Source organism: Eptesicus fuscus, chromosome 9, assembly GCF_027574615.1.
Source record: "Eptesicus fuscus isolate TK198812 chromosome 9, DD_ASM_mEF_20220401, whole genome shotgun sequence".
NCBI lineage: Eukaryota > Metazoa > Chordata > Mammalia > Chiroptera > Vespertilionidae > Eptesicus > Eptesicus fuscus.
In genome coordinates, this window is record NC_072481.1 from 98127739 (window position 1) to 98151401 (window position 23663).

At 40.0% G+C, this 23663-nt stretch overlaps 1 protein-coding gene across 2 annotated transcripts in view; it reads left to right on the top strand.

Annotated features, from left to right (window-relative positions):
• Positions 1-23663, top strand: part of EIF2AK3 (eukaryotic translation initiation factor 2 alpha kinase 3) — a 110848-nt gene that overhangs the window by 14305 nt on the left and 72880 nt on the right. For both annotated transcript variants that reach the window (XM_008154123.3, XM_028129107.2), the window contains exons 3-5: positions 18378-18572; positions 20502-20632; positions 22846-23077. In XM_008154123.3, coding sequence (XP_008152345.2) covers positions 18378-18572; positions 20502-20632; positions 22846-23077 — 558 coding nt within the window. The remainder of the gene's footprint in view (positions 1-18377; positions 18573-20501; positions 20633-22845; positions 23078-23663) is intronic.

Sequence of the window (23663 nt, forward strand, 5' to 3'; positions counted from 1 at the left end):
CATTCCCTGCCCCTCCCCCTCTGGTAACCATACTTTGACCTCTGTTTCTATGAGTCTGTTTTTATTTTATTGTACTTGCTTGCTTTTTGTGGTGGTTGTTTTGTGTTTTTTTTAGATTCCACATATAAGTGAAGCCATATTGTATTTGTCATTCTCTGTCTGACTTATTTATTTCATTTAGCATGATACCTACTAGGTCAATCTATATTGTTGCAAATAGCAAGATTTCATCTTCTTTTATTGCTATGTAGTATTCCGTTGTATATTTGCACCACATCTTCTTTATCCAGTCATGTAACGACAGACCCTAGGATAATTCCATATCCTGGCTATTGCAAATAATGCTGCAATGAACATAAGGGTGCATATATCTTTTTAAATTAGTATTTTTGTTTTCTTCAGATATATACCCAGAAGTAGAATTTCTGGGTCATGTGGTAGATTTATTTTTAGTTTATTGAGGAATCTCCATACTGTATTGCATAGTGGCTGCACCAATTTGCATTTCCTCAGCAGTGTACAAGTGTTCCCTTTTCTCCACATCCTCGTCAATACTTGTAATTTGTTGACTTTTTTATGATAACAATTTATATATATATATATGTATATATTGATTTCAGAGAGGAAGGGAGAGGGAGAGAGAGATAGAAACATCAATGATGAGAGACTATCACTGATCGGCTACCTCCTGCACGCCCCCACTGGGGACTGAGCACACAACCGAGTCATGTGCCCTTGACCAGAATTGAACCCTGGACCCTTCAGTCCGAAGGCTGACACTCTATCCATTGAGCCAAACCGTCTAGGGCAAAATAATAACCATTTTGACAAGTGTGACGTGATATCTCACTATGGTTTTGATTTGCATTTTAAGATGATTAGTGATGTTGAGCATCTTTTCATATATCTGTTGACCCTGTGTATATCTTCTTTGTAGAAATGTCTCTTTATGTCTCCTGCCTACTTTTTGATCAAATTGTGTATTTTTTTTATTGAATTGTAGGAGTTTCTTATATATTTTGGATATCAACCCCTTATCGGATATATAGGATGTCCCAAAAAATGTATACACACACACTTTGAATAATTAAATACATTTCATTTAAAAAATTGAACTATCAGCTATTAAAGTGTGTATACATTTTTTGGGATACCCTGTAGTATTTGCAAATATATTCTCCCATTCACTAGGTTGTTTTTTTGTTATGTTGATCATTTTCTTTGCTCTGCAGAAAGCTTTTTAGTTTGATTAAGTCCCATTTGTCTCTTTCTTTTGTTTCCCCGATTTCAAGTAGTTTATTACCTATGTTTTATTCTAGAAGTTTTGTGATTTTAGGACTTACATTTAAGTCTTTAATCCATTTTGAGTTTATTTTTGTGTATGGTGTAAGACAAGCATGTCAGACTCGCAGCCTGTGGGCTGCATGTGGCCACAATGAATATTTTTGCGGCACAGCCAATATAACGGTATGTAAGAAACATTTTAATAAAAATTTCATAACTTAATTTTTACAATATCCTGTTACACATAATTATTAATAATTAGAACTACAACATTCGCTCATGACTGATTGCTATAATCCTGTTGCATTCATTTTCCTTACTCGAAGGTGCACCATTTCTCTTCACTAATCCTAGCAGCGAATATTTTAGCAGCCGATTGCCACATCATTAGTTTTGTACTGACTTGTTTGGTGTGCGCAATAGGAAATATTTCACTTTCGGAGAACAAGAAAAATAGGTTTATTTGTGTTATGCTTATTTATTTATTTTTTAAATATATTTTATTGATTTTTTACAGAGAGGAAGGGAGAGAGATAGAGAGTTAGAAACATCGATGGGAGAGAATCATCTATCAGCTGCCTCCTGCACACCCCCTACTGGGAATGTGCCCGCAACCAAGGTACATGCCCTTGACCGGAATCGAACCTGGGACCTTTCAGTCCGCAGGCTGACGCTCTATCCACTGAGCCAAACCGGTTTCAGCATGTGTTATGCTTATTAATTTGTGCCGTTATTCAGTGGTAAGTTAATGTTCAAGAAAAAATGTTAATTTTTATTAAAATGTTCTATTATTTTATGTTAACGATTACTCATTTATTTCAGCCCTTTGTATTCAGCATGTCTCTATCAAAATAAACCTACATTTCTATGGAAATTGAAGCTTTTGTTTTTTTGCCGCCCACATAAACTAAACTGGCCCGTGTTAGCCTTTGAGTTTGACATGCTTGGTGTAAGAGAATGGTCCAGTTCTGAGAAGAATGTTATGGTATTTGAGAGATTGCATTGAAGCTGTAGATTGCTTTGGGTAGTATGGTTGTCTTAACAATATAAATTCTGTCACCCTCTATCTTTTGATTGGAGCATTTAGTCCATTTACATTTAAAGTAATTATTGATAGGTATGTGTTTATTGCCATTTTATTGTTTTTTGGGTTGTTTTTATTATTGTTCTCTGTTACTTTCTTCTTCACTTGATCTCTTTCCTGTTGGTTTACTGGCTTTCTTTAGTGTTTTGATTGAGTTTCTTGTGCTTGCTTCAGCAGTACATTTACTAAAATCTATTGGGTTTCTTTCTTTTTATTTTTTTGTGTATTTTTTTTAAATGTGCTTAGTTTATGGTTACCATGAGGTCCATATATATCCATCTATTTCTGTAGCAGTCTATTTTTAGCTGATAGGCATTTAAGTTGAAACACATTCTAATTGCACTACATTTTTGCTTTCCCTTCTACTCTTTTTTAAAATTTATCTTTATTGTTGTATTACAGATGTCCCCATTTTTCCCCCATTGACCCCCTCCACCCCACACTGGTCCTTGCCCCAAGCCTTCACCACAACTATTGCCCGTGTCCATGGGTTATGCATATATGCATATAAGCCCCCCTGTCGCGGCCCACAGGTTGAAAACCGCTAGCAGGGTCGCCTAAGACCATCGGAAAACACAGATATTTACATTACGATTCATAACAGTAGCAAAATTACAGTTATGAAGTAGCAACGAAAATAATTTTATGGTTGTGGGTCACCACAACATGAGGAACTCTATTGAAGGGCTGCGGCATTAGAAAGGTTGAGAACCACTGATTTAGAGATATATTTGTTTTTTGTTTCATTTTTCTGTTAAATTGCCTGTGTGTGTGTTTGTTTTTTTTTCCTTCCCCCCTCTTAAAAAGAACAAACACGTCTATAGTTAGAGTTTGGGGTTTTGTTTTATTTTAGACTTGTTCCTCCCCAAGGGACACTGCAGTTCTGTTTCAGACAGTTGCAAAACAGACAACCATGAAGCTGGAGCTCTCCAGCCTGCCCACTGACTCAGACTGCATTCATTAAGAAGGGTCTTCCCGGGTGGGGGAGCCTTTGGAAAGAATACACTTTTTATGGTTACTGATTCATGGTTCACAAAAAAGTCCATTAGTAAACCCTTTTGAGTATTACTTCATTAAAAGAAGTTTTTAAAGATTCTCAAACTTATGCTCTGGCCCGTATGTCTCGGTTGGTTGGACATGTCATGCACCGAAAGATTACTGGTTTGATTCCCAGTTAGCACACATGCCGGTTTGCGGGCTCAATCTCCAGGAGGGGGTGTGCAGGAGACAGCCGATTGATCTTCCGCTCTCATATCAGTGTTTCTCTCTGTCCCTCTCCCTTTCTCTCTCTGTAAAAATCAATAAAAAAATCTTTAAAAAGGAATGATTCTCGAACTTATACTGAAAAATGCCAGGTCATTTTACAGTTTTTATTTGTACATTAACTAGCATATATTCAGCCTGGCTGTGTCATGGATGTGGTGGTATATAGTGAAAAGTCACTGTCAATCATGTAGCAAGCCCATCTAGATATATAATCTAGATATATAAAGAGGTAATATGCAGATTAGGCCGGGGCACCGTATCGGTTACGACCAGCTCAGGAGGAGGGGTCTGGCGCAGGCCCAGAGCCTGAGGGTCAACAGACAGGGCAGCCCATGCCCAGCCCCGGAGCCAGAGAGAACAACCCGCAGGGGGGCCGGAGTGGAGACACAAACCCGCAGGGGGGCCGGGTTCGATTCTGGTCAAGGGCATGTACCTAGGTTGCAGGCTCCTCCCAGGCCAGGCCCAGGTCAGGGCTCATGCAGGAGGCAACCAATCAAAGTATGCCTCTCACATTGATGTTTCTCTCTGTCTTTCCCTCTCTCTTCCACGCTCTTTAAAAATCAATGGGAAAATAACTTCATGTGAGGATTAAAAAAAAGAAAGAAAGAAATGTCATATCCTATGAAAGAGACTCTTGAAAATGCCAAAAGAAAGTTGTCATTTTTTTGTGGTGAAGGGATTGGAGGCCGTGTTGATGAAAATACCTTGGCAACTGCAGTGGTCGGCAGTGGCAGCAGCAGCGGGGTGATGGGGGGTGGCGCCTTCCCCTGTCAGCCCGGTTGCCTCCCGTCAGCACGACATCCTCTGAGGGCTCCTGGACTGTGACAGGGGGCAGGCTGGGTTGAGGGACACCCCCGCCCCCTGCCGCCTAGTGCACAGATTTCGTGCACTGGGCCTCTAGTATTTAAATAATTGCTTCAGTTAATTGCTTTTCTTTTAATTATAGGAATGAAGCATTGCTTTGATTCAATTTTGTTTTATTAATCCCTTAGCATGGCTGAAAGCAGTGCTGTGAACCAAACCAATTTATTTAAGCTATAACAAAGTGAAAAATTGATTTGACCTAATTTTTTAAGAAATTGACTTCTCATGTGCATTGTTTTTGTACTTCATGAATGTATATTAGTCTAAGTAAAGGCAGAGATAGTTTCTAAAATCTGAATATGAAAAATATGCTTAAGAAATTAGTCTGGTAATTTTCCTTGGGGATTTTGTTTTGTAGGTTAAGTTTAGGTTAAGGAAAGAAAGAATGAAACAGTTATTTACTTGGTATTTCACTGCTCTTGGGCATGAATTAATAATTTTTGAAGATAATAAATACTAAATCACTTAATGATTTGTTTTTTTCTTCTCCATTTACTTCTATTTCAAATTTACATTTCCTTTTATGCATATCACACAGGGTGACTTCTGCAGCTAATGTTCAGATCTGCTAAAAGCTCTCATAAACCCTTACATTAGATCATCTTTCTTAGTCTTTGAGGTATGACTTCCCAGGAACACTGTTCTTTTAGCAATTAAGCCTCCCTTACTCTCCCCATCATGGTAATTTAAATGTTTTCAGGGAAATAAAAAAAGTATTTTCTCAACACAGTAATGTTGGAACTTTTTTTAAACGCACAAATAGTCAATTCTGGCATGTAGTAGTCTGGTCAGTTTCTCATTTTGATTTATTATAAGTTACTGAGGAAACCAAGATGGCAGCATAAGGTAAACACCTATACTGCGGCCTCGCACAACAATTTTAAAACTGCAACTGGAAGACAGAGTGGACATCATCCAGAACCACCGGAAAGCTGGCTGAGTGGAAATTCTACAACTAGAAGGAAAGAGAATAGGACACAGACTCAGAGGAACTGTGGAGGTGCAGAGACCCATACGCGCGGAAAGAGTGGGTGGCTGAATACGCGGCTGGCTTACTTGCATTGCGTGGACAGGGCGGGCAGCTAACTCGCGGCTAGCTTTCTCGTTTGGGAGGAAAACAAAACCTCCCGACTACACTGAAATCCAGCTCCAGGTGAAACTTTGGGTACCAGACTCATTCGGGGAGAAACTGGACTGTCTGGCAGCGGGCGAAACTCGAGAGCAGCATTCTCTCAGAGGGGTGTGCAGCCATTGCCGCAGGACACGGAGACACAGGGCCCTTGTAGGGCGGGGCTGATGGGAAACCAAGGCTGTTTGCTCCACCCTGAGACTCCGCCCCATCCAAGCTGAGCACAGAAGCCTTCCCAGCGGAGACACAGCTGATCCTCACAGCCAATTGGCCTGGAGGTCAACTCCCCCCAGTGATACCAACAACAATCAAGGCTTAACTATAACAAGACTGCACACACAGCCCACAAAGGGCTGCACCAAGAGTGTCTACCTCAGGTAACTGGGGAGGCTGAGCTACTGGGCCCTGCTAGGACACCTAGCACACAAAGCAACTCCATCAACTCAGGGAAGCAGCTAAAATGTGGAGACAAAGAGGCAGGCCACAAATGAAGGAAATGGAGGAAAGCAAAACACTGGATATAGAGTTCAAAACCACTGTTATAAGGTTTTTCAAGAATTTCCTAGAAAAGGCTGATAAATTTAACGAGACCCTCAAGGATATGAAAAAGGATCAACTAGAAATTAAGCATACACTCACTGAAATAAAAAATATTATATGGAGACATAAAAGCAGACCAAAGGATTGCAAGAATCAAGTCAAAGATTTGGAATACCAAGAAGCAAAAACTCCTCTGGAAAAGCAAAAAGAAAAAAGAATCCAAAAAGTTGAAGATAATGTAAGAAGCCTCTGGGACAACTTCAAGCGTACCAACATCAGAATTATGGGGGGTCCCAGAAGAAGAGAGCAAGATACTGAAAACCTATTTGAAGAAATAGTGACAGAAAACTTCCCCCACCTGGTGAAAGAAATAGATTTACAAGTCCAGGAAGCACACAGAACCCCAATCAAAAGGAATCCAAAAAGGACCGCACCAAGACAGATCATAATTAAAATGCCAAGAGCAAAATACAAAGAGAGAATATTAAAAGCAGCAAGAGAAAAACAGTTACCTACAAGGGAGCACCCATACGACTGTCAGCTGATTTCTTAACAGAAACTATGCAGGCCAGACGGGAATGGCAAGAAATATTCAAAGTGATGAACAGCAAGAACCTACAACCAAGATTACTCTACCCAGCAAAGTTATCATTCAGAATTGAAGGGCAGATAAAAAGCTTCACAGATAAAAAAAAAAGCTAAAGGAGTTCATCACCGCTAAACCAGAATTATATGAAATGCTGAAAGGTATTCTTTAAGAAGAGGAATAAAGAAAAAGATAAAAATTATGAACAACAAATACATATCTATCAACAAGTGAATCTGAAAACCAAGTGAATAAAAAATCTGATGAATAGTATTAACTGGTGAATATAATAGAATCAGGGGCATAGAAAGGGAGTGGACTGACAATTCTTGGGAGAAAAGGGGAGTGGGGTGCAGGAAGAGACTGAACAAAAAGCATACACCTATGGATGAGGACAGTGGCGGGGGTAAGGATAGAGGGTGGGATAGGAACCTGGTGGAGGGGAAATATGGGGGGAAAAAAGAGGATCAATTGTAATCTGAACAATAAAGATTTATTAAATTAAAAAGTTATCATTTTATGTTATATACATTGTGCATCATTTTTGAAGAACTGAAATATAAAAAAAAATATGCCTGTTAATTTTCCTTCATGTTGCTTATTTTTATGATAAAGACAGAACAGCCTATCTAATAAAGAGGGAATATGCTAATTGATCCTCTGTCACAAAGATGGCGGCACCCACAGCCAATAAGGAGGGAATATGCTCATTGACTGCCCCATCATCAAAGATGGTGGTGCCCAAAGCCACAAGATGGCAGTGCCCAGTCTCCTCAGTCCCGCCGAGGCAGCAGGCATGCAGCAAGACCGGGCCTTCCCCCTAGGTGTGCCTGGCCTTGCCACATGCCTGCCCCTGTAGTCCCCCAGTCCCCTCAGCCCCCCAGCTGCCCAGGGCTGGCCCGAGGTGCAGGCAAGCCTCGGATGGCGGCTGCCCAGCCACCCAGGGCTGCCCGGGGCTCAGGTAACCAGGGCCGGCCGAGGCTTGCGCTGCCAGCAGTGGCAGCAGCAGAGGTGTGATGGGACGTTGCCTTCCCCTGATCGCTGGGTCACCTCCCATCCCTGACTGTGAGAGGGCTCCTGGACTGTGAGAGGGGGCAGGCTGGGCTGAGGGACCGCCCCCTTCAGTGCATGCATTTACATGCACTGGGCCTCTTGTCTATCCTACCTAATAAAAGAGTAATATGCAAATTAACCATCACTGCCGAAACCAGTTTGGCTCAGTGGATAGAGCGTCAGCCTGCGGACTGAAGGGTCTCAGGTTCGATTCCGGTCAAGGGCATGTACCTTGGTTGCGGGCACATCCCCGGTGGGGGATGTGCAGGAGGCAGCTGGTCGATGTTTCGGTCTCATCAATGTTTCTAACTCTCTATCCTTCTCCCTTCCTCTCTGTAAAAAATCAATAAAATATATTTAAAAAAAAATTAACCGTCACTCTGCTACACCCACAAGCCATGCCCACCAGCCAATCAGAGCGAGTATGCAAATAAACGCAACCAAGATGGCTACAGCCACAGAGAGCAGGAGGGAGGCTTGGGTTTCCCAGGCAATGGAGGAAGCAAAGCTTTCCGCACACCCTGGCCTGCCCAGGCCTCCGCTTAAGGCTACAAAGTTTCAATTATAGAAGATACATAAGTCCCCAACAGAAATGGCTGCCGCCACAGAGCAAGCAGGAGGCTCAAGGCTACAAAGTTTCAATTGTAGAAGGTAAATAAATTCCAGATACCAGGGCCTCCCCTTGGGTTGCCAGGGGGCGTGGCCGGCCTGAAAACCACCACAGGCCCCTCGCTCAGGCTGCCCCACGTCCCAAGGGAACCCCCACCCTGATCCGGGACACCCTTCAGGGCAAACCAGCCGGCCCCCACCCATGCACCAGGCCTCTATCCTATCAAATAAAAGAGTAATATGCAGATTGACCATCACTCCAACACACAATATGGCTGCCCCCATGTGGTCAAAGATCCTGTCCCTATGTGGACACAAGATGGCCTCCACAAGATGGCCAGCAGGGGAGGGCAGTTGGGAGGCACCAGGCCTGCAAGGGTGGGCAGTTGAGAGGGACCAGGCCTGCAAGGGAGAGCAGTTGGAGGCGATCAACCCTGCAGGGGAGGGCAGTTACGGGTGACCAGGCCGGCAGAGGAAGGAAGTTGGGGGCAAACAGGCTGGCAGGGGAGCAGTTAGACATCAATCAGGCTGGCATGGGAGTGGTTAGGGGGTGATCAGGCTGGCAGGCAGAAGCGGTTAGGGGCAATCAGGAAGGCAGGCAGGTGAGCAGTTGGGAGCCAGCAGTCCTGGGATGTCCGACTGCCTGTTTAATCGGGTCTATACGGGCAGTCGGACATCCCTCGAGGGGTCCCAGATTGGAGAGGGTGCAGGCTGGGCTGAGGGACACCCCCCCGCCCCCGTGCACGAATTTCGTGCACCGGGCCTCTAGTATTATAATCAAAGGAGAATTTTAGGGCTGATGGAGATTTCTGGTAACAATTTGATAGGTTTGATTTTTTAAAATTGATTTGAGAGAGAGAGAAACATTGATTAGAATTTGATTTGTTGTCCCACGTATTTATGCATTCACTGGTTGATTCTTTTATGTGCCCTGACTGGCAATTGAACCCTCAGTTTTGGCATATCGGGATTATGCTCTAACCAAATGAGCTACCCAGCCAGGGCCCGATATATTTAATTCTATTTTTTAAAATATATTTTAGTGATTTTTTACAGAGAGGAAGGGAGAGGGATAGAGAGTTAGAAACATCAATGAGAGAGAAACATCGATCAGCTGCCTCCTGCACACCCCCTACTGGGGTTGTGCCTGCAACCAAGGTACATGCCCTTGACCGGAATCGAACCTGGGACCCTTGAGTCCGCAGGCCAACGATCTATCCACTGAGCCAAACCGGTCAGTGCCCGATATATTTAATTCTTACATTGACTTCATCTTTGTTTAGTTTTGAGTGTTTGTTTTAAATGGATGTTGTGGATCCAGGGTTGGGAAAGAAATAATTGACATGGCATAGTTAAGCTTTTTACACCTTGAATTTACTTTTGGAGCAGCTACTTGAATTCTACAAACTTCTTTTGAAATGTTTGAAATTTGGTGTTAATGATCCATAGTTATTTTCTGAAGTTTTCTTATAGAAAATAAAAGAAGCCTTGTGGTGGATTTATATATTTTTGTTTTAATACTTTTTCTTAATAAGTATACATACATATACCATATATATATATATATATATATATATATACATACACACACACACACACACACACACACACACACATATATATACATATATGATATACACACACATATTCACACATATGAAGTACATTAGAGGTTCAGAATAACAGCCCTGGATTATTACATGACATAACTATTGTTTGATTAGCATTTATAGTTTGCTGAGTGATAGAAAATCCATTCTTATTTAATCCTTAACATAGCCTTATAAGATATTCTTATTAACTCCCATTTTTTCAGAAAATTAGACTCAAAATGGTTCAGAAATTTGTCTGATGTAGTAAAGGTGAGACTCATTGGACTTACTGATCTTTGGACTTACTTCTTATTTTCTTTCCAATATTTTCTTTTTTTGAAATATCTCAATACTTACCAATGTATTTGTATTTCCTGTACTAGTAATTATAATTCTTAATGTACTTTATCAAGAATAATTTCTCAAATACATCATGTAGATAGCATGTTGGTGTGTGAATACTTTATAAATAGAAATACTTCCACAATTAGAAATAACTGGCTTATAATGGAAATGCTTCACTGAAACGACCTTTTGATTCATTCATCTGTCTCCTTGAAAGTCTTACAGTAAAAGAGAATATCAAAAACTCTTTTTTTAAAAAGTTTTTGGTATTGTTTTGTTTTCGTATTTCAGAGAGGAAGGAGGAGAGAGAGATAGAAACATCAATGATGAGAGAGTCATTGATCGGCTACCTCCTGCAGGCCTCCCACTGGGGATCAAGCCTGAAACCTGGGCACGTGATCGGAATCGAACCCTGGACCCTTCAGTCCGCAGGTCGACACTCAACCCACTGAGCCAAACCAGCTAGGGCTGCTTTGACGGTGGAGGTGTTGGGGGAGCAGGAAAGGAGTGGGGAAAGCAGCAGGCCAACATATCACCAGAGTGGCAGAAGCATTAATCAGTAATTTGGGGACCAAAAGACAACCTTTTAAAAAGTTGTGGAGACTGATTTTGAGGATCAAGTACAGTAAATTAATGTGAAGAATTTTGTAAAACGGTAAAGTGTTAGTTTTATTCCAAGGTAACATAGTGGCTGGTGGAGTCGGGGGGTGGATCCAGGAGTGGGGTGGGAGGAGGGGGCTGTGGGGTGATCATCTCGCTGTGGACACGTCTCCATTTCATGTGTTGGATGCCTGCTGTTGCCTCACCACCTCGATTTGCAAAACCTTTTAACTCTTACTGCTTCTTGGCTTATACTTGGGATTTGGCTTTTATAACCACCAGGATAGTGCATTCCTTTTCCCTCCTTCTTGGTTAGGGAATACACTGGATACAACTTTTTGGATTTGAGAATGTTGAGTCACTACTTGAGAAAATGCAAATCCATCTTCCAAAGTGAATAAGGGGAAGTTCTTTATAGAAAAATTCTAGCTAATAAATGTAGAAAGAATGATAGAATTAGAAATCATTACTTTATCCCCTTTATTGAACTAGTAATCATCAATTGATACTAAAATGGTAAAAAGTTGATGGGACACTTTAAAACAGGGAGCAGACTGACTCCTCTGAATCCATTGATTAACAGTAACAAATATGACCTAACACAGGGGTTGGCAAACTTTTCTATGAAGGACTAGATAGTAAACATCTTGGGCTTTGTGGGCCACATGATCTCTGTAGGTGTAGTGGGAAAGCAGTCATAGACATAGACTGTGTGGCAGTGAAACTTTATTTACCAAAACACAGTTGGTTTTGGTCCAGGAGCTATAGTTTGCTGACCTCTAATATGTAGGAAGTTTATAGCACCATGTATGAAGTAGTCTCGTCAAAAAAAATTGAACCTGCATCAGATCAAAGCTCCAGGGCGGATCTCACTTTTCAACAAATACTGGGATAAAGGAACCAGTTCAAAATCTAGACTGTGGGACATTCTAGAGGAGGACTAAATATCTTTTCTCAAGTAAATCAGTGCACAAAAAAGGGAGTGGAAAGTGCTAAGGGGAAAAAATTAATGCTAATTCTATTATATGTAATGTTGGTATGATAGTTATTTCTCAGCAGTGAAGTATTATAGGAGAAATAACATTACGTCTGTAACTTTAAATAAAATAATCTAGTAAACAAGTGTATGGAATGTTGGATAATTGTTGAAACTGTGTGATAGATACATAGGGGTTTATTATATTGTTATTTTCATTAAAATATTTATTATGCCTTGTCTGGTGTGGCTCAGCTGGTAGGAATGTAGTCCCATACACCAAAGGTCATGGGTTTCATTCCCGGTACCAGTCCTGGTGCTTACCAGAGGCAGCCAATCGATGTTTCTCTGAGTCTCTCTCTCTCCCTCCCTTCTCCTCTCTCTAAAAGTCAATGAAAAAATGTCCTCGGGTAAGGAAAATAAATAAATAAAATATGTATTTTATATTTTATATGTTTAAAATTTTTTATATAAGTTAACATGAAGTTACATATACCCTGAAAAATGTATGTGTGGATGGTTTGTGGGCGGGAGGTGGTGGGTTGCATAGTTAAAGGAATTTTTGTTTTAATTGCTGGTTATGTTCATTTTAGTAGTAGTACTTTCTACATTTTCTCAGTTGAAGTTCCTTCTGCCCCTTGAAAATAAGAGTTATTTTCACATTCTGATTTCAAATAGCAGTCCCTGGTTACATGTGCCACCGATATTCATTGTGCCATGTAGATCTTGTTCAGAAACAAATGGAGTTTCTTACCAAGTTGATTTGTGATTGCATGAAGACCTTGTCGGACCTTTGGTACTAGTTTGCTAGCCAATCTGACAAACCTCTTACTTTAAAATTATGAACAGAAAAAGAAAATGGGGGAAAACAAGAATTTATGTTTATAAAATGACTGAAGGGGGAAGCAAGTTGCACAATTAGTTTGAGATGCAGAGCAGCAAATCAGAGCAAATAGCTGCTTACAGGGACCAGTCTGTGGAATATGAAAATGCATCAGGGCAACCTACATTTTGTTCCACCAAGAGATTTGCTGCTGACTATCTGGGTGACTCATTCCTATGCTGGAGAGTGAGGTAATGCTCTTGTGAGGGTTGATGTCATCTCTCCACCTGAACTGAATGCATGTACTGCTTCCTGTGGCTCTCAAGGAAAAGCACCATCTGCTTTCACCTATGTAGTCTGCATAATTCACAAAGAGTGGTTCAAAGGTTAGCATACGTGTGTATAACTTATAAGCGGCCAATTAGTGAAGAGCGGGGCTCTAAGGGTGAACTTTTAAAATCATAACCCAGAAATACATGATGAATCAGCATTGAATCATAATGCTTTTCTGTTGTTGATTTGGGTTTTCTACTTTTCTCATTGATTTAACTTTTCAAATAAGCCAATTTTTCACAATATGGCTTATCATATAAAAATTTTTGTTGTTGCTTGACTGGCATGGCTCCGTGGTTGAGTGGCAACCTATGAACCAGGAGGTCACGGTTGGATTCCCAGTCAGGGCACATGCCCGGGTTGTGGGCTTAATCCCCAGTGTGGGGTGTGCAGGAGGCAGCCAATAAATAATTCTCTCTCATCATTGATGTTTCTATCTCTCCCTCTCCCTCCCTCTCTGAAATAAATAAAAAATATATATATTTAAAAATCTTGGTTGTTTAAACCATATTTTTAATTGTAGATAAGTTTGTTTTCTTTTATACTAGGAGGTATATAGATCATTCTTAAAGCAATAATGAATTTTAACCCATATTAATAGCTTGATAGTTTTGTTTTATTTTGCAATTAAGAGCCATTGTGTTCCCTAAGAACCTGCTACTGCTTTAGGGGAAAAGAGGTTAATGGAAGAGGAAATAAGTCCAAACAAATGTTACCTTTGTACTACAGACCTATTCACTCCTCTTTTTTTTAGAGATACACACCTACTTTTCCTGTTTGTACTCGACTAGTACTACTGTCCACAGGGCTGGACAACCTGAAATGCCTATTCTTTTAACTTTATCATAATTTGAATTTACTGTTCTGGTTAGATACAATATAGAATACCTAACATAATATGGAAGGTAGAGAACAATAAATAGTTGATTTTCTAACATATGTAACTCAAAATGGGAGGTCATATTGGCTAAATACTACAGATTGTTATCATAGTGTTAATGTAAGAAACATTCAAACCTCTGAAGTATTTTTGTGAGTTTATTTGAGCCAAATTGTCGACAAATGCTAGGAAGCAGAATCTCAACACATTGAGATAATGCTCTGGAGAAGGGCAGTTTTTTACTTACTTTATACATTAAAAACAAAAGAGGAGATATAAGTGGGTTACTTGAACTCCATTGGTGATTGGTTAGGGAGGTGGGAGAAGGCAAAGTGGGGAAACCTCTGGGATTGGATAAAAAGTAAAATGATAGACAGTACATCTTTTACTTAGGTGGCCACAGGATAGTTAACATTAACAGTCAACAATTAACTCAGTAAGAATGAGGGGATTTGCAGTCTCTGCAGAGCCGTATCTGTGCTTTGAGAGGTCCAGAAAAAGAAAAATTACTTTGACATTCCAACAATAAATTATTGTAGATGCAAAATGACAATAGAACAGGTTCAGTTAAAGTAAAGATTGACCTTTGTCAGGGAAGATACCAGCCAAGGACATGACTACCCACCATAACTGCTTTTTAGTTAACTTCAGACCATCCTTTGTGGTTACTTTAGGTCTCTGAGTTTGCAAACCACCACACAGGCCCTGAGCTTGTCAGGTTAGCATGTGGCCCCCTTTCGTCCACAATAGAGTATGTATACTTTGATCTATATCTGTTGTTTGGTTTTTTTTTTAGAAATTTTTCTTTATTGTTGAAAGTATTACAGATATCCCTTTTCCTCCCCCCCCTCACATTGACCCCCTCACTCCTCCCCCTCACAGGCCTTCACTGCACTATTGTCTGTGTCCATAGGTTATGCATAGCCTATATAATAAAAGGCTAATATGCAAATTGTCCCCTTGACTGGGAGTTTGACCTGGGGGTGGGGCTGGCCGGCCACCCGCCCACAGCCCCTCCCCCTGGCCAGCCTGGCCTGATCGGCCCAATTGGGGCAGGCAGGCTGGACCACACTTGTGCACAAATTCGTGCACCGGACCTCTAGTATGCATAGAAATTCTTTAGTTAATCTCTGTCCACCCCTTCCTTCCCCCATATCTGTTCTTAGTGGCAACTTCAAGTTGAACATTCTACAAAAGATAAAAAGAAAACTTGCAATATTTTGAAAATAAAATCTGTTATCTTGTTATCAAGAAATAAAATAAGTAAATATAAATAGGTAAATAAGTAATAACTGTAGATCTGTAAATAGCCAGCGTTATGATGAACTTTGATTCAATGGCACAGCCTTCTGGCTTTAATTACAGAGCTCTTGCAAGGCTCCTGAGTGTCTTTCTTTTTAATCTTTTATTTGGAAACTAGTGACCTGGTGCACGAAATTCGTGCATATTAAAAGGGAATTAATTAGAGGAAATATTTTAATATTGCTATTTGCCCTTTCTCTATAATAGAAGTGTCAGAGATGAAAGAAAATTAGTAAAATGTATATGAAAATCTTCCTCCTGTCAGAGTCTGGAACCAGAGTCAAGTTTCCGCCCACCCTCATGCGCCTTGAAATTGTGCGAGACCTGGCTGGCCCCACCCGCTTTGGACTAGATCCAGACCTGGCCAGTCCCAACTCCATCAAACCCCGCGGGGTGGAAGGCGCGACCTCAGGTCGCCTGGCCTGGTGCTGGGGTGGGAGGCATGCCTTGAGGTCCCCTTTCAAGCCCCGTGGGCAGGGCACGCAGCCTGAGGTTCCCCGTCAAGCCCCGCATGGTGGGGGGCGTGGCCTTAGGTCCCCTGGCCTGGCGCCAGGGCGGGGGACGCGGCCTCGGGTCCTCTGGCCCAGCGTTGGGATGAGGGGCGTGGCCTGAGGTTCTCCAGCCTGGCACTGGGGCGGGGGTGCGGCCTGAAGTCCTCTGTCAAGCTCTGCTGGGCGGGGGCGTGGCCTGAGGTCCCCTGTCAAGCCCCACCAGGCGGGGGGCGCGGCCTCAGGTCCCCTGCCCCAGCCCAGGGCCACACAGCCTCAGATCCCTACTGATTGCTCATTAAGGCTCGTTACGGGAACTCGGCCTCCGCTGTGGGCGCATCCATCTTGTGTTACAGGATCCCTGCCTCCACTGTGGGTGCAGCCATCTTGTTACGGTGTGTTGGTCAATTTGCATATTCCCTCTTTATTAGATAGGATAATTTCAAACTACAAAAACTTGCCCAAATAAAAATGATCTCTCCCCAACCCTTATACACCCAATTTACCTGCCCAAACCTCCTGCTTGCTTTATCATCTGAGTGCCTCTCTCTTTCCCTTCCCCTCATCCCTCATACACACTTTTTTCGTGAAACATTTGAAGATATATTAAATCTTCATCATGGCCCTGTACCATTAAATACTTCCTAATAGAGACATTCTCTTACATAATCACAGTACAGTTATCAACTTCATAAATTTATATTGATATTTTAATCTGCCATTCATATTCCAATTTAATCAGTTGACCTAATAATGTCTATTGTAGCATCTTCCATCTCAGTACATCTTGTCATTCAGACTTTGCCCTTTATGATGTTGACATTTTTGAAGAATACAGTCTCTCTGCCCTTTTACTTAAGAAATGAAATTTCCTCCTTCTGTGCTTGTCTGGTGTTTCTTGTGCTCAGATGCAGTTTGTGCATACTTGGTGAGGATTCTGCATAGGTGATATTCCTCCCTTAGGGCATCAGTTTATCATTCAGGGATGTTATTAATTTTGGTCACTAAACAAGGTATTGTCTGAACTTTTCCCTATATAATTACTGTTTTTGAAATTCTTGTAAATAATAAGTAGTGTGTGGGGAATACTTTAAGACCATTCAGATATCCTGCTTCTCATCAAAATTTTCACCTAGATTTAACACCATTGCTGATTTTTGACCTGATTCAGTCTTTACTATGATGATACAAAATGCTAATTTTTACAACTGCACCCCTCCCTTCATATTTACCAGTAGAAACTTGGCATTTTATTGCAATAAGAGTCTTCCCTTTCCTCCATATATTATTTATTTTATCTATTTATTATCAGTATGACTTGTGAATTCCTTTTTTTTCCCTAATGATTTATAATTCAGTACTTAATTATTTTGGTACTTAAACTCATCCAAATGTTGTTGGTGGCATGTTCCCATCTTTTTTTTTTTTTTAAGTTAAAAAAATTACATCTGTTCTTTCTAGAATAATCCAATGTTGAAGGCTGATCTTGTACCTACCCTGCCAGTCCTGGGAAGCCTTGTTTGGGAAGCCTGTTTCCTTTGGCGGGGACTGGAACTAAATAACAAAATCTGGGCACCAGATTTGAGTGCATTATTTTTACAGCCATTTTATGAACAAATGTAAGATCATTAGCATACCTGGTAAATATTTCTTAGACGTACAATAAGCACTTTTTGAGGAGGTAATGGTGTCTCCGTTTATAGTACAGCTCGCTTTCCTTATGATGAGCGCACTTGCACCTTAAGTCCTTCTTGGTAAAAGGTGTTCCCCAGAAGTAAGCATGGTTGACTTTCAGGTTTAGGTTTTGCTCAAATATTGCATTCTCAGCAGGGTCTACCCTTAACTCCTCACTGACTCTTCCCCTACCACATGCACATTTTCCACTCCTCCTTATCTTGTTCTATTTTTTCCCCGCTGACATTTATCACCTAACTTACCCTGTAATTATTCATTACTTTGCAGACACTAGAGTTTGAGCTCTAGAATGGCAGAAATGGTTTTTATTTTATTATTATTTATTTTGCTCATTGGTCTGTCCTAAGCAATAGAATAGTATCTGGCACATAGTAGGCCCTCAGTAAACATTGTTAAGGAGGAAGGATAACTGAGAACAAAATCAGTAAGTTACCAGTTGGTTTCTAGGCTTCTAGCACACAGCTGACTTGAGAAAGTAAGTACAAGAAAGGATGGCCTGCTGCATGAACCAACTTGTGTTCTTGGATCTGAGCCCATGACTGCAATTGGCCTGGATAAAATAGGCCTGGAAAGTACTGCATATGCTGTCCCCTCGCTAGAAAAATCTACATTAGCATGTTAATCACTGTAAGAACCCCTGTAGTAACCTCTTCTTGAACTCACTTGATCACAGAACTCTCTTTGGTAACTCACATATCATATGGGACACTCCTGGCAAACAATTTGAGAAAAAGCATACTGGAGAACTTCATGGAGGCCCCTGGAGAGGTGGCGGTTCTTTTTAATTGCTTCTGTTTTTACTATGATGATACAAAATGCCACCAGCACAATGGTGACCTGTGCTGCTGAGAAGGAAGCTGGAGTCCCTCCAGCTCATAGTTACTCCTCTTACAGCAAAGGTCCTTTTCAAAGGTAGCTTTTATTTTAGGTTTTTGGGAATAAGATGATCATTCCTTCCCTGGATGGAGACCTCTTCCAGTGGGACCGAGACCGTGAGAGCATGGAAACAGTCCCTTTTACAGTTGAATCACTTCTTGAATCTTCTTACAAATTTGGAGATGATGTTGTTTTGGTTGGAGGAAAGTCTCTCACTACATATGGACTCAGTGCATATAGTGGAAAGGTGAGTGAAAATACTGAATTTATTTGGGGAGAAATCAGAATAAATAGTAATAGAAGTAATTTCTTAAACTATACTATTACTGGTTGAGGTTTATTAAAATTTCCCCCAAGGATATCATTTGGTGTAATGAAAGAACTATAAAGTAGAACAGGGAAATATTATTAAGAGAAACTAGATTTATCCAAGATAACAGAATGAACAGCAGAGCCAGGACAGCGGGAGCAAGACAACAGGTTCTTCTCTGTGGTGGTGCATTTATTGCACATTATTTTGAATCCTCACACTATTCCTAAGGGTTACATATTTTTGTTTGCATTTGGACAGATAAAGAACCCTCCAAAGATTAATAACAATCCTAATAAGAATAAAACACCGCTTATTTCTTTATCTACTAGTAGTTTGATCCTATAATAAGAGGATCCAAGAAGAAAGTTGTACTTATGTTAAAGTTGAGAAAACTGAGACTTTAAAAGGGTCAGAAACTTCCAAGGTCAGATTTGACTTGATCTGTCTGGCGACAGTCGTGCTGATAAGCCCTAGACTTTGTCCGTTATTAGCTCTTATGATGTGATCATAATCTGCTTCTAAAATTGCATCTTGTGCCCTAGCGGGTTTGACTAGGTGATAGAGCATCCGCCTTCGGACTGAAGGGTCCCGGGTTCTATTCTGGCCAAGGGCACATGCCCAGTTGCGGGCTCGATTCCCAGTAGGGGGCATGCAGGAGGCAGCCGATCAGTGATGCTCTCTCATTATTGATGTTTCTATCTCTCTGCTCCTCTCCCTTCCTGTCTGAAATAAAAAAATATATATTTAAAAAATAAAAAATAAATAAAATTGCATCTTGCCATTAAAATCCATTATTAGGAATAACCAATTAAAAGCATATTTTTTAGAAAGGTAAAATTTTTTTTAATTCCTAGCACCTTGTTATATGACTGTCTTATATATAGACTTAAGACTAAAACAAGGAAAAATAGAAAAATTATCTTTTGACCCTTGAGTTTTTCATACTTGAGCGATTCCCTGTGTAAGTGTTAGGTCCATAGCACTTGCTGCAGATGCTTCTACTTCTCCACCTCCTGATACTGCAGTGCATTGAGGAGGCCTCAAGTCCTCTGTGTATTTCAGTGTTTTCTGTAAACACTGCCATGAACCAGATCCTCAGGTCCCTGATTTGATGTGCTTCTGCAAAATTCTGGTATTCTAGTAGGTATGCTTCTTTCTGCTAGGATTTTAATTTGGTTCACACTGAGAGTTTTCCTTTTTCTTTTAATGAAGATTTGAAGGAAGTACTTTGAAATACTGCAGCTATTAGAAGAGGTTCAAATTTTTAAAAACCAACTACTTCTGTAATATGGAAACTCTGAGGTTGATTTTTTTTTAATTCATCTGAAATTGTATTGATCTTGTTAAGATATCAAAGCTGGTTACCCATTTCTTTTTGTATATTCCATGGAATGCTCAAAGTAAGACTAAAATTATCTAAGTCCTTAAAATCATTCCCTGTAATATTCATTGCTGCTTTTATGGTTCTAAATAACTAATTTTAGGAGTTGGCAATCTAAGATGCTTCTTAATAGTTGGGTGCTTCTTCCATACTTTTCTTTTTAAAAAAATATAAATTATAGATTCTTTTAATTGCCCTGGCCTCCTGACACTTGTATTTTTAAAAACTAATTTTTAAAAATATATTTTTATTGATTTCAGAGAGGAAGGGAGAGGGAGAGAGATATATAAACATCAATGATGAGAGAGAATCATTGATTGGCTGCATCCTGCACACCCCTCGCTGGGGATGGGGATTGAGCTCGCAACCTGGGCATGTGCCCTTTAGTGGAATCAAACCCGGGACACTCCAGTCTATGGGCTGACGCTCTATCGCCTGAGCAAAACCAGCTAGGCCTAAACTAATTTTATATGTTTTTTCAGGTGAGGTACATCTGTTCAGCGTTGGGTTGTCGCCGATGGGATAATGATGAAATGGAACAAGAAGACATCCTGCTTCTGCAACGCACCCAGAAAACTGTTAGAGCTGTTGGGCCTCGCAGCGGCAATGAGAAGTGTGTATTCAGATCATGTTGCTGCTAGTAGTATTTAGAACCACACCAAGACTAAAACTACTCAGATTTTTCTTTGCAGATTTTCTGAACTCTTTTGTTTCCCTAGAAGTATACTATTCTTTCAAGGAAAATGTAAGCCCTAAATTAAAAATGGCCTCATGATTATTAACAAATTCTGTACTGGGCTTCTCTCCATATGCTCAGGATATGGTAACTAGAAGGAGTCTCATACAATGATGATATATGAGTTTAGTCGTAGGTTAATGATATTTTTCAGAGTAAGCTTACTGATCAACATTTTTTTAATGCAAAAATCTCTCAAGAGAAAGTTAATGTACTTTATTTCAGCTTGGACTGTTTTGACTCTGAGTTCTCTCTGTTATGTAGTAGTTTCATAGTTTTTCTGATTACCCTGATTTTAAAATAATCTTTTAGTCTATTTTCTTCTTAAAGTATGAAGATGTAATTTATTTGGTCAAATTTCTTTTTTTTTCCTTCAAATAATGAATTCTTAAATAATTTTTACTTTTAAATATGTGATTAAAAATAAGATGGTTGGATAAGTTATGCTGTTCTTAAATTACATACATGTGTGATTTTTAAGAACCTAGCATTTATTTTTATTTATTTTTAAATATTTTTTATTGATTTCAGAGAGGCAGGGAGAGGGAGAGAAAGATAGAAACATCAATGATGAGAATCATTAATCAGCTGCCTCCTGCACACCCCCAACTGGGGATTGAGCCCCCAACCTGGGCATGTGCCCTTGACCGGAATCGAACCTGGGACCCTTCAGTCCGCAGGCTGTCACTCTATCCCCTGAGCCAAACCAGCTAGGCCTAAAAACCTAATATTTAAATGTTAAATTGCCTTTGTAGTAATAAGAATTTTCGATCCTATCTTTATCTTTGGAAAGTGAACCAGATTTTCATTTTTTGTTGTTTTTTATCTTCATCTGAGGATATTTTCCCATTGATTTTTAGGGAGTGTGGAAGAGAGAGGGAAAGACAGAGAAACATCGATGTGAGACATCAATTGGTTGCCTCCTGCACTAGCCCTTACCAGGGCTCTGGTTGGGGAGGAGCCTGTAACCAAGGTACATGCCCTTGGTAGGAATCGAACATGGGACCCTTTGATCCGCAGGCCGACACTATATCCACTGAACCAGACCAACTAGGGCTAATCCAGACTTTCAAATTTAGTTATATATGATGCAGTATAATTCATTTTCCTTTCCTAAAAATTGTTTTCTCTAACTCAGTTAAGAATGCATCTTTTTAAATTTTATTTTGTTACATTCACTGGACTGTGAGTAACGTTTTGTATCTGCTGGCAACCTAACCTTTTGTATTCTTGATAGGATTTTGTTTTTTTATTTATTTTTTAAGTGTTTGAGTGCTTGCCGGTTGCTCAGCCATCATAGGAACAGATGTTCAAATTAATTAGAATTTTGAGTCACCATAAAGGAAGAGCCTGTGGTCTAAGGTCTAAGACCCATGTTCCTTAAGTAGATGTAATTTTTAGTAGATGTAATTTTAAGGCCATTTTATATGTAAGTGACAAGATATTATACTGTTAATAGTTAATTGATTTTTCTGTAAATTAAATATAGAGGGAATATTATTATTATCATTTTATGGATAAGGACATCGAAACTCAGAAAAGGGTACGTGACTTGCCAGCTCTCAGTCAATAGAGATTGGGGGTAAGGTGTGTGACCTTCAGGGTATACTCGGTCACATTGCCTTTCAGGATGTGTTTTCACATAAATTTAAAATTGATGTATTCATCTTGCCTTTTACATTGGTTTATTGGGAGATACTAATTTCTCTGCACTTGAATGAAATGTGCCAGACTTGAATTAAGAAGTAAGTCCAACTGCATGCTATCTCATTTTAATATGACTTTGATGTGTTTGTTTTTTTTTTTAAATCATCCTGATTTGGAATTGTGAACATTTGTTAATTTTTGAGAGAAAATCTGTCCCATAGCTGATGTCAGCTCACAACTTTCCAAAACCCTGGTTCTAAAGGGTCAGGACAAAGTTATGCCCTCTTTGGCATAAATTAGCCGGGCTTCTTTCCTGAAGATTATGTTGAGTTCTTTTTCTTATCACCAAATCTTAATGTTTGCTATTTCCCTCTAGAAAAGTTATTTATTTGGCCCCCTCTTTTCAAGTGTAAATTTCTAAAACATGCATTTGTAAATTTAAGGTGGAATTTCAGTGTTGGCCACTTTGAACTTCGGTATATTCCAGACATGGAAACTAGAGCCGGATTTATTGAAAGCACTGTAAAACCCAGTCAGAACAAAGAGTCTGAAATTATCTCAGATGTGGAAGAACAGGAAGCTGCCATAGTGGACACAGTGATAAAAGTCTCTGTTGCGGATTGGAAGGTTATGGCCTTTAATAAGAAGGGAGGACATCTAGAATGGGAATATCAGGTAACTAAAACCACTGAGAATTTATGAACTGTTTCTTCCTTTCTCAGTTTGACCAAACATATTGGGTATTGGGAAATGATGCCAATTTGGATTTTTAACTTGTTCTCTATGCATTAAGAAATTTGTGGTTTTATACCTGTTAGAATGGCTATTATGAAAAAGACAAAAGAGAGTTGTTGATGAATGGTGTATAACAGTATATCTAGGTGCACTGTTGGTGGGAATGTAGGTAAATTGGTGCAGCCACTATGGAAAACAGTATGGAGCTTCCTTAAAAAATTAAAAATAGACCTGCCATATGATCCAGCAATCCCACTTCTATATTAGCAAAGGAAGTGAAATCAATATCTCAAAGAAATACTTTCACTCCCATGTTCACTATAGCATTATTCACAGTAGCCCAGATATGGAATCAGTCTAAGTGTCCATTATTGGATGAATGGATGAAGGAAATGTGGTATGTATTTTTACAGTGGAATATTATCCAGCCTTAATAAAGGGAATCCTGTCATTTTCAGCATTGATGAACCTGGAGGACATTATGCCAAGTGAAATGAGCCAGGCACAGAAAATTAAATACTGCATC